We start from the raw sequence: 12,406 nt of genomic DNA on the forward strand, positions 1-12,406 counted from the left end.
TGTGTATTCTCAGAAGTTTAGTTTTCTTTTGATTTCACAAATCTTTGAATTTCACTCATGCGTGTCATTCCACATGAAGTGGTGTCAAGTTGATGTACTACCTACCATTGTAGTCTTTGAAAGCAATATTATATATTTTACTCTCTTTCTGCCTTTATTATTAGGCCAGAATAATAGCAGTGACATTGATTGCTCTCTGGCATAGATTACAGTGGCCTGTAATTGACTAATTTTATAGAGTCACATTTTCATAATAGAGAGGCAAGACTAAATCTTTAGAGTAGGTTAAAGAGACAAATGAGGCAACAAGGAATAGCAAGATGCATACATGAGAATATCACTGTCTTTTGTTTCATAATGGATTTTTTATTTTAATTTTTTTGGTGTTAGTTATCAATGATTGCGGGTCATACTGTTCTTATCAATTAATGACATCTACATTTAATCCTTTCATGGTTTTCTGTACCTCTCTTCCATCTCTTGCACCATGTTGAAATGTGTGTCCCCAGTGGGTTTCAGTTTTCAGGTAGCTTCCTGTGGCCTGTGGCCTGTGGAGTTTTCAAAATCAATCTGACTCTTATTTACTCTTCTTTTTTGGTTTCAAAGCCTCACTGAACAGAATGCTGTTGAAAAGTCACTTTGACTCATTTAATCTCAATCCAGTCATAAAGGGAGGTTTGTTTCCAAATTGAAGTGAACCAAAATGCTGTGTACACTTGTTTGAATACTAAGAAGAAAATCAAAAGAGGAGGATTAATGGTACCAAATTAGGCCATGTGAAGAACCATAAACACTTCACTATCAATTCTCTTTATTCTTTCTGCCATTCATTGATTTAATTTATGCCATAATTTGCTTCCTTAATGGAGGCGAATCACAGTACATTTTTGCCACAAGTGGCCATCTCAACCATTTTGCTCAGGTTCATATGTTTGCTGTGCTAATTATTCATTTTTAATTTGATTAAAAATACATTTTAGACTGCTTAATGATCCAGTGTCTAAAGAATGCATATCCGTGGCTGCGGCACTCTGCTGCCATCACAAACGAAGAGGTTTCCCTGAGAGGGTCATTTCACTGACATGTCACACAGCTGCCTAAATTGGAGACCAGTAATCCACTGCACTGTGCACACTGCCACTGAAAAGCTTGCTGATTTGACTAAAAGCCCTGACTAGTCCTGTTTTTGGAGGAAACTTGCAATTTTCATGCATAATGCATCTGACTTACATTAGAAACTGCTTAGCAGGTTGCAGAAGTGACTCAGTTGGTCTTATGTAAGCACTACAGATGGAGGGATGAAGGTATGGTCACCTGCAAGTAAACATGAACTACTCTCCCAGATGTGTAGGAGTGCATTGGACAGACAGGGTGCATTGTTGTAGCAGCACTTTGTTTTTGTACATGGGGACTTTTTAAGTGATAAGATGACTCTCAACTGACTCCTGTTCAAGCACTCCCACACTGTGCTTCAAAAACATATGCAACCTAAAAATATCAGCCTGGTTTTGCAGTGAAAGTGTGTTTTGATGTGCGGAGGTGTGATGGTGGGGGCTTTAACGTGGGCTTTAAGCCATTTTACTGTCTGTCTTTTCTGATAAATGTAAGAGGTCTTTATGTGCATCAATGTGCATTTGTGTGTTGAAATTCTATGATGTGTGTGAAAGGTGAACAGTTCAGGTGTCTCTGGATGATGTCTGTGTATTTGTTTTTCCCTGCAGGGCTGTTCGTGGTCGGTGATATTTGTGGATCTGGATGCTCACAACAGAAACAGACAAACCCTCTGCTCCCTTCTGCCCCGAGAGTCTCGCTCCCACGTGAGTCCACCTAACTTTCCACCCAGCAAAGTTACAAATGAATGGCTCAGCCTATAAAAAAGTGTAACCAGCGACACTAGTGGTCATGAATACTGTACAAGGGATGAGTTTAATGAGTCACAAAAAATGCATTTGTACATGAATGTCAATTCATATTGATCCATTTCATCAAACAACAGTGAAACATGGAATTTTTCCCACACAATTACATTACTCCAACTGACTTTGCAGACTGACTCTAAATCACCACAAGGTTAAGGTTAGGTTAGTTAATAGCTATCAGATAGATCATCTAAACATTGAAACAACTTAAGCAATCTTGAATATTCTTGTAAAACTGTCACCAGGTATATCAGATCTAATACCTGCTAAACTAAGGCATTCCTATTAGCTTCAGCAATACATTGTTTAGTGCCAATTAGCTTTTGCTTGCTGTCATGTTAAACTAATTGGAGGGTCATGGTAAACATGGTACCTCCTAATAAGAATCTTAATATGGTCATCGTGCACATATTAGCAAACTGATCTTCACAGGTAATCCAAATCTCCAACCTAAAAGAGCCACTAACATGGCAATAGACTGTTTGTCTTGTTTTAAAAATGTGACTCACTGCTAAATGTCGGCTCATAGCTTATCAGGGGATCTCCAGTTAATTGTACAAGTCCTCTGTCACACGTGTTTCCCTCTCTCTCTTTCCTTATCTACCGATCAGAGACTGCAATAGAAGTCTGCCCCTCATATCCTAAAGACCTAAAAGGTTAATTGCATGTATCAACCAAACCTTACACTTAAGATAATTTTGTCAGTTTATAATATAATAATGCGATTCTGCATTCATTTCATGATCCATACATGTGCTTGTGTTGGCTCAGTGTTGAGAAGAAGAGGTGAGATTGTGGCTGCAGAGCTGCAGGGAGGCAAAGCTGAAAAAGACTGGAGTCGGGGGGTGGGGAGGATGGGAATGGAATGAAGAGTGAAAAACTATTGCTTTCACCCCACTACGAGCAAACATTTAAACGATCACATCCATCTGTCTCTCTCTCCCTCTCTATCTCAGTGTCCTGAATGTTTTAGAACAGCTACCAGCAGTGTGTACAGTTAATGAATCTAAACAGAGAACTAGACCAGAATGGCATTATAGCCCCAGAGACTGATGCTAAAGAGCAGGAAGGAGTGAGTGTAGTCAGGAGTGAGAGACCAACACACTGCAGGACAATGTAAAGATAACAAAATTATCAATACAATATCTGAAACCTGGAAAAAATTGGAATGGAAAATTCGATTCAAGACCATTTCAGCGTCCACATTGAATGCGTTCTGCAAGCTGATATCCTTTTGTAGCCACAGCTGCGGAGTTAACACGTAGATCTGGGTTGCAACAAGAAGTCAAAGAATAAGATGGGATTCAAGTGGACAGCAGCTGTTGGCTTCTTTGCCAACTGTTGAAATCGCTGTGCAGATTAAAAAAAAAAAAAAAAAAAAGATTATAGTACAACACATGATAGTGGCATCACAGAGATGAGCCAAACTCTTTCAGTTGTGTGACAAACTGGTTAATTGATGTCCCTGTCACAGAGGAACTTTAACAGCAGAGCCTACACGGGATATGGGAAAATGTCTTTTTTGAACAATCTTCTGTTTGTTAATAAACCTTGAAAAGTGGTTTGCTGTGAAGCTGGGGCTTGATAGTTTATTTCCGTTTCTTAATGGAGTAAAACAAACAAAATTTCAAGTATTAGATGCCCACTCATAATGCTGTGGCAAACCTAATTACAGTATTCATTCCAAATGACACTAAAATTTGATCACAGTGGTTGATTTTGAATATGACAGCTACACAATCAAGTGCACATCAGTAACTATATTGAGGATTTAATTACATTCTTTAATTGCTTTGAGAATTATGATGTTTGTGCTGAGAGGAATTTAAGTTATTGTCATTCAAATCTTGTTTTATCGCACTTCATATACTGTAAAAATAAAAATCATTAAGAAATGCTTTTTCATCTCAGTAAAAGATGAAATTAGGACTAGTGCTAGTTTTTCATGTAAAGTAAATCTGTTTTCCCACAGAACACAGATGCTGCCTTGCTTCCAACCATCAGCTATCCTGCCTTTGCAGTAGATGATGATGTTCTGTGCAGTCAGACCCTAAGCAAGGTGGTTCGCAAACTACGGGGCAAATATGGCTTCAAACGGTTCTTCCGTGACGGCTACCGCACCATTAATGAAGACAAGAATCGTCGCTACTACAAACCTGCTGAAATTAAGGTTGGTGCTTTCTTCCACTGATTTTTCAATGCCAAATATGCCAAACAAAAAAGGAGGAACTTCTTATTTCTGCACACAATGACCTTAGAGAAATTTCAACAAAAACAACTTGTCATAACGTAGTGAGTGGTCTGCGATTGAGATTTAAAATAAAAATAAAAGGTTTCAAAGTGTAACTGCAGTTTATTGCAGACGACCACAAGCCAAGGATACAAGATGTATAAAACTTAAAAAAAAAAAGTTCAACTTGAAATTGAGTATGACATTTGAATTTATTATTATTATTTTTTATTTTTTTAAACAAGTCTGGTCCAGGCATAAGCCTGCAAAGTTATTATCCTTTTATGATAATGCTAAGAGATCTGCTTGTGACTTATCCTCTCCCATTTCAAGTGTTTTAATCATTCAGGTATTTCACCCTAAAGTGTGAGTCCTTGACAGTGTGTGTGCGCGTACATATGTATATCTGTGAATGGCTGTACATTCATTGTCCTTTTCTGCATTCCCTCTGATCTTGGTTAAATGACAGTTACTTCAGAATGAGCTCAGTGAGCGAACTGTGAGTGAATCAGTGACTGGACTTAATGCTAAGCAAACCATTGCATTACCTACAGAGCTAACTTCCTGGCTAAGGAAGAGCTAAGAGAGGCAGAGCAAGCATCAGCGGACATCTTCAAGCAAAAACCTAGAGCCAAGTGTGATTGATACCAACAGGTCACTTAGTGCAGGCTGAACTCAACACACTAAAGTAGCTTCAGAGGTCTTCAGACTCATTTACCCTTTAAACATTTAATAGTTATATATTTCATTGTAAATGAATAAAACTGTCATCTGTGCCTGTCAGTCTACACTCAAAAACCCATAATGACAAAATTAGTAAATTTGAGGCATTGCGGCCCACTTTAAAAAAAATTACCTGCAGAGTGAAGGACAGAAATAAAGGTCTGAATACTCCCTGTAGCAACTGTGATAACTGATGGAAAATAAAATGTCACTTCCTTGAAATTAGTATGAGAACTTAGTTTTGTTTTTTTTTTTATATTCAAATTACAATTTAGTAAAAGCTCTGTGATAAAGGAAGTGTAAAGATTTAAGTTGCAAATGTTTTCATTTTTTAAGTGGTTTGATAGACTATGCCTTCGCTTAGTGCTTTTTTTTTTTTTTTCTGGGGGTGAATCGTATCCAGTTCCATATGCTCAAACCTTGCCAGGGGGTGAATTATAATACAATTTACTTTATATTAGAGACCATTACAGTTTTCTGTAAAGAATATTCAAACAAAAGGAAACACAGAATTCAAAACAGTAACAATAAGGCAGGCTGCAGGGTAGTGAAAGGCCAGAGGAGTGCCTGACATGGTGACACAGGTAGACCTCCCTCGCAGAAGATGTGGAGTCAAGTTTTTGTTGGTGCTTAGGGGAAGGTTCGCAGCATGGTGGACCCCTGTGGTCCCTGTCTGTACCATTGACAAAGAGCAGCAGCCTGTGTGATAGACAGTTTTACCAATCAGTCGAGTTGCTCAAGCACAAAAGGCCAGGGATCCTTTCCTGTTTACAGCCTCAATGTGCCAAAAAGCACAGGCTTTATTGGGTGGCTTATTTATCTCTTATGCTCTCTCCCCTCTCTAAATATGCCTCATCCTCTACTGCTGTATCCCTCCTGTCTTTCCCTTCTCTCACCATCTGATCCCTGCCATTGCTTCTTATCACTGGTGAAACACAGTTTGAGGCCCTGCACACCTGCATATTCACACAGGGTAGAATTTATCTTTTTAAAGAAGCCTATCTACCTGGTGATAGTGGAAGCAGCTCTCTTATGTGTGTGTGTGTTTTTAAAGTGTTAGGATGTCATTTTTGTTTTGTCTTCCATGAACCCTTTGTCACTGAGGATTCTTGTTGTCCACCTGGACTTTTTGCTTACATTATCCACAAAAGAACCAGAAAGTGTCCTGTGAGCTTTTGCCCATTTTTCCACAACACTTAGAACCTTTGCTATCCGGCGGTTTACCATATGACAAAAGAATGTGTCAACAGTTAACAATGAAGTAACTGATTCGCTGATTTTGGGCAACAGCACGGCTGTGAAGTGCAGCTTCTCAGCTTTTAGTAACTGCTGGAATTTCTCAGATAAAGCAACCAATTGCAAACTTAGAGTAATCGAAGTGTGGTGGCCACCAGCAAAGAGGCTCAGTTTAGAAGGGATAATGTGGAGACAAAGATAATCCGGACTTGGTGAATAAGAAAAGCTGCTAAGGTTGCTGCTGTCTCTGTTGATCCTTTTGAGGTAAGCAGAAGCAAGAGATTGAATTATTGGAATTTGAAAGAAATAGGATTCACTTGACTGTCCCCTCTACAACCAAATGAGTTGAGAAGGGGTCTGTGGGTGTGTGTGCGCCACACACAGTGTGTGATCAATAATAGGATTTCTAGTTGAGTAAAATTTTTAACTAATTCAACAAGTGATGATTGTGTCAATTCAAGTGTTTGTTCTGCAAAATCCTCTCTCGCTGCCACATGTGGGCTTTTATTACTGTATGTTCAGTTGACTGAAAACAACCAGTCTAAGTCAACAGTCGGGCACACAAACACTCATCAGTCAGTCAGTCTGAGGGATATTTTTAATTAAATGACAAGCCTGAATCAACCAGTGGAGAAACATTACAAAAGCCCAAACCCTCCATACAAAATGATGCAAAACTTCAGCGTGGACTGCAGCAGTGGTAGAACCAGTACATCCTTGGCTCTGCCCTCAACAGGCATCTATCCTACATAGCTTTGCTAAATTCTGTTATCTAAAAATGTATTTTAAAGCATATGATGGTGTCATGTGGCATGAAATGTAACAGAGCAACACTACTCCCTGGAAGGAGTTAAGATTAAACAGTGACACTTCATTTTTATAAGTAATTAGTTTTTACTAAGGAATGAAACGCTTGAATAGAGCTCTGTGTTCCTTTAATGAGCCACATGCTCTGATCCTGGCAGTTTGATGAGCCCAGTCAAATCCAAATGCTTTCTTCAGTCAATGGAAAACTGATGCTCATTTCCACAGTAGAACTCTTTGAAGCATCTTAACCATTCACACAAACTCTTAATGGGAGTGTATTTAATCCAAGTCAAACTCTGGTGCAGATTTACTGGAGCAGATACTCAGGAAGCTTTGTGATGTGAAACCAAATGGACAAATGTATTACAGGACATGATATGGTCTCACATCTGCGATTTAACATGTATGTATAAAGCTGAACTGTCAAATTAATCTGCTGATTTTAGATTCCCAATCTGTGTCCGTGACATACAGCCCACATTTAAGACCATTTGGTAACCTATGTCTGAGAGGCAACTGTAGCATCACCTTTTATTTCTGCATTCATTTCACCAGCACATGGATCCAACATGGGTACAGGTTTCTATATTTTATTCAAATAGCTTCTGGATCTTAGGTTTAAGTGTGTAGGCCCACAGCCATCGACCGATAAACCTGTGGTCTTCTCCATGTGTGTGTCGCTATATAACTGTTTTAAATCTCAGGTCCTCAGTTGTCTGTAAACAAATAGAACTTGATTTTTTTTATTACCTGCATAAAAAAAGTGTTGTTGTTCACAGTTTTCATCCACAACATCACGTCTTCTTCATCTCTCTCCAATGCCATGCGCTACCATACTCAGTGCTACTAAAGTTCAGCCACCCGCTTCTTTAAAATCCTCGTGCCTCTCTCCCCCTTTCTGAAATAGAACAGTAACAATCCCTCCTCTCTCCATCTCTCAACAGCTTTTTGATGGAATCGAGTGCGAGTTTCCCATATTTTTCATCTACATGATGATTGACGGTAAGCCTTATTCTATCCAGAGGTGCTATTATGATGCCACAAGTGGGTCATTGGCAAGATAGAAGACTGACTTGTAGCATTTGACAGGAAATTACATTTTGATATTTGTCAGGCTTTCGGGGACTTGGAATCACTTTTTAAAAACTATGTGATGTGTGAAATTTGTGTCTGAGAAGAAACAAAGTTTGACTTATGATTTCTCCAAATAATGTGATAATAATGCCCTGACAATTTTTACTGCGCTGCCACGTTTAGCATCAACAACCAGTCTCACAGTGCTTATTAAATTGATGCAGACAAAAGCTGTGTAATCAATATTTAAAAAGCACGGCTCTGAAATGAAATGCTCTGTAGCTGTATTTTGTAGCTGCTGTGCGAAACACATGAGGGGTCAACACACCATAAACTTTTTGTAAATTTTAGACCCTTAAGAGCTCGTCTTCCTGTTGGAGGCCGGATTAACATAATAATGAACAAGGCGACTGTGGTAAAGTGGTAGTGGCAGTCGCCTCACAGTAAGAAGGCCTGGGGTCTTTCTGTGTAGAGCTGGGATGTTGAAAACCACTGATCATAAAATAGCAGAGGTCTTTTTGTGATTATCTTGGAATTAAATGGTTAGAATTCTTGTTTGTCTTTAATCAAATATGTTGTCTGTAATTTTTCAAGTGCTGATTTGTGTGCGGCCATTAAAGCTATAGGAATCAATATTATATATTAGCAATGGATGAAATTACGATTTGTATGTGAAATGTGCTGCAATGTTAAAATAACCAAGTGTGTTTTTAAAAAAAAAGAAAAAAAAAAAGCTTAATTAATTTGTATGTGTGTTTTAGGGGTATTCAGGGGAAATAAAGCTCAGGTCAAAGAATACCAAGACCTTCTTGAACCCATCATTTTTCAGTCTTGTGAGGGTGAGTAATTGCACAGTGATGAATACATACACGCATTTCTTTATGTCTTTTGGCATATCAATATGAATTGTTGTGAAGCCTCTGAGTTTGCTTCTGTTCTGTCTCCCTCTTTAAATGAAAAACTTTCTGTATTAAATCACATCATCCATATTCATTCACATTCATTGACTAGATGCTATGGCTGAGACTCACAAAGGTGTTACATTGAAGTAAATTTTGCCTTTTCTAATGAGCAAAGAGCCTGGCTGCAGCTTCTGCACCCTACCTGCCCCCACTGCTGTGTGAGGCGAAAGTAAAATGATAGAGATGCCAAGAGCTTTGAGCTTCTACTGGCCTGTTGATAATAAAACAGGGATGATTGTAGCACATCATCAATGTCCATAAAATGTCTAGCTGCTTATTTTTTTCTGTTAGAAGTTGTTATTGCCTCATTCAGTAGGGTGCAGCTCAGGGAAGCAATACCTGCTGTACCCTGGTGAATGGACAACTAAGTTCAGTACCATCCTTTGAATTGGTAAGTTGGTTTCCTTTTAATAAGATTAGATTTAACATTTACCACTTGGAACATTCAGAGCTTAAGTTGCGCCCCCTTAGGAGGTCAGAAAGCACTCCAGTAATCAGACTGAATTAACATTTCAAATTACTCATTAGGACATTCTGTTCACATAAAGCAGTTTCCCTGTTGAAAGGAAGTTATTTTGTGATATACCTTGCAAGTGTTGCACTTCCAGTCACTTCAAAGTGACATGGAGGCTGTAACAGTGGTTCTTTGGAGAGATCAATTTAACAGCAATTCATTAAGAACTCATAAAGAACAGTGTACACTGACAAGACAAATGAGGAGTGAGTATCAGGTCGTCTGGCCCCCACAGAGCCTTGATCTCAACATCATGGCTGTGGTCTGGGATTGGATAAAGGGACAGAAACCACATTCACACACTGGAACAGCGGCACGTTCTCCAGGATACTTGGAGCTCCCTATCTTGGAGAATTGGTGTTGCTTTTAAGGAGCTACATTTCTGTTACATTGCTGCTACCTAGTCAGTGTTAACATTTGCAGCTGTTAACTAAACATAACGGGTGTTATGTTTAGGAGGTTCATGGTTTTGTGTTTTGTGAGGTTTTAATATATCCTCAGCAGCGTTGCCTCGTCAGGGTGGCCTGGACGCCACCGTGACTCAGTCTGATCAGCCTGAGTTTAGTGGGTTAGCATGCTAACTTTAGTGGAAGACAATAAATGATAGATATAGAGGCAAAACAATGTAGTTTCTTTTTCAGTGAGTAAATGATTGGGTTTGACGTTGAACTCAGAAAAAGATTCTTTTGCACTGGTGAGTAAACAACAGGTAATGCTAAAGTCACCTATGCAATGTACAGGCATTTCTCCTCTCTTGTCTATCTCATGGCATTATTTTTGAAAGCATCCTAAAAAGTTAAGTTCATTTATACTGTGTATCTGCTGTTCTGAAGTGGAAGATTAATATAAAATCACAAATTGTTCTAGCATTGTTGCTTTTCACTTTTCATCACTAGTGTCTTAATGAACTACACTGATCATGTCACCAGTTTAAACCAGATTTATGCAACCAAATTATAATCTTATTCACATTAAATGTGAGTAGGCTCATTGGAATAAATATCTTTAATATCTATATTTAAAAAAGTGTTGAACTGCACCTCCAATGTATGGTTCCTACTAAAGGCAAGGTCGTATTCTCCCTCCTTGCCTAAACCCATATAAGACAAATTGCTTTGTAAATGCGTGCACGCACACAATGCTCATGCTCCTTGTCTGTCATTCCAGGCCATGCTGTGATTCCCAAATACTACTATGTACCAGCTGATTTTGTGGAAGCGGAGCAGAACAATCATGGAAGCCAAAAGCGTTTCCCTAGCAACTCTGGCAGTGATGGGAAGATCTTCCTGTGGGGTCAAGCCCTTTACACCATCGCCAAGCTGCTGGGTATGTATGTATATATATGTGTGTGTGTGTGTGTGTGTGTGTGTGTGTGTGTGTACACTGTGGTATCAAGGACCCAAACCCACACATTCATACTGTTATTTAAATATCAGTATGTAAGTTCATTAATAATAATAAGCAATATGACCAATATTCCAACTAATATGAATAAGTTATAATAAGAATAAGTTGGTATTATTATGTTTACAGGTTATGGTACAAAAAAATAAATAAATATGGTTAAACCTTGACTGATGCTGTTGACCTATCCATTGTGTGTGCATGTGTGTCTGCATTTGTATGGTGGCACTGATTTTCTTCTCATTCTTACATTCCTAGCTGGAGGGATTTTGTTTTCAGATCGTCCTCTCGTCCTGTTCATGTAACATTGATTTAGACAGAAGGATGAACTGATTACAGTTTAGTTGTCAAAAGTCACAGGTCAAGGTCATTGTATCCTCAAAACACATGTTTGGCCATACCTCATAAATTCATTTGCTAATTTGTAAATTTATACTCAAATAGTCAAAAGTTAACTTCACTGTGACATCATATTGTTCAGCAAATACACTTCATTCATTACTCAACCCGATAACTCCTAAGTGGGAGGCAGACCTTCTGTTTCTCTAACTTTATTGGTTGGCAGAGGCATATAGCCGCATGGTGGTAAGTATTTCTTGTGCTTGCCCGTTTGTCTTTATTTTATTTTAACATTTATTTGATGGTTCTCGTGCCTATGTTTGTTTGTGTGTTCACCTTCCAGTGGATGAGCTGATAAGCCCTAAGGATATTGATCCCATCCATCGCTATGTGCCCCGCCAGGACCAGCGCAATGTCAGCATGCGATACTCTAACCAGGTAAGTTTTCATGGAGTGTTTCTCAGACCATGTATCACTGATCAACACAAAAATTCAATCACCACCTGACTCGCAAACATCCCCAAAACCAACAAACCTACTACCACAGCAGTGTTGTAGTGGCGGCGAGTGTTTGGCACCTTTGGTTGATGTCAGCTGGGATTGGTTCCAGTCCCTCTATAACTCTGTAGGAATTAACGGAGTAGATAATGGATGGATGTGTGTCTTTGTTGGGTAGGTCAGTGCCCCATGTTGGAAGAACAAGCAATGTTGTTTTTGTGGCGTACCTTTGCTTTTAAATACCAGCCAGTCATGCTCACCACTACAACAATAGACATTGTTACATCTGTTGCCTTGACATTTTGTCTTTTTCATTGACCCAATCTTAAACCACCGGTCAATGAGTTTTTCAGCTGAGATCATTAATAGGCTGCTGTTAATTAGTGACATTTTGCACAATCCCAGAGCAAACTAATGATTAATTTAATCCAAATTTACTTTCAAATGTCATGCTGATAGGCAGCATGGCAGCAAAAGTGGCTAGCGCTGTTGCCTCACAACAAGATCATGGGTTCCGCATCTGGGCCTCTGCCTTTCTGCACAGAGTTTGCATGTCCTCCCCGTGCTTGTGTGGGTTTCCTCCAGGTACTCCAGTTTCCTCCCACCGTCCAAAGACATCATGTTTGGGTTAAATGGTGACTCTAAATTGTCTGTAGGTCTGAGTGTGAGTGTGAGTGGTTGTTGGTCTCTGTGTGTCTGT

General features: G+C 39.1%; 1 protein-coding gene across 6 annotated transcripts in view; it reads left to right on the plus strand.

Moving 5' to 3' along the window:
• The window catches only part of phkb (phosphorylase kinase, beta), an 89,017-nt gene that overhangs the window by 33,465 nt on the left and 43,146 nt on the right, over nucleotides 1–12,406 (plus strand). For all 6 annotated transcript variants that reach the window (XM_029497614.1, XM_029497615.1, XM_029497613.1 and 3 more), the window contains 6 exons: nucleotides 1,722–1,817; nucleotides 3,892–4,089; nucleotides 7,860–7,917; nucleotides 8,751–8,828; nucleotides 10,633–10,791; nucleotides 11,552–11,646. In XM_029497614.1, the coding sequence (XP_029353474.1) occupies nucleotides 1,722–1,817; nucleotides 3,892–4,089; nucleotides 7,860–7,917; nucleotides 8,751–8,828; nucleotides 10,633–10,791; nucleotides 11,552–11,646 (684 nt within the window). The remainder of the gene's footprint in view (nucleotides 1–1,721; nucleotides 1,818–3,891; nucleotides 4,090–7,859; nucleotides 7,918–8,750; nucleotides 8,829–10,632; nucleotides 10,792–11,551; nucleotides 11,647–12,406) is intronic.

The sequence above is a fragment of the Echeneis naucrates genome, chromosome 3, assembly GCF_900963305.1.
Source record: "Echeneis naucrates chromosome 3, fEcheNa1.1, whole genome shotgun sequence".
In the NCBI taxonomy this organism is placed as follows: domain Eukaryota; kingdom Metazoa; phylum Chordata; class Actinopteri; order Carangiformes; family Echeneidae; genus Echeneis; species Echeneis naucrates.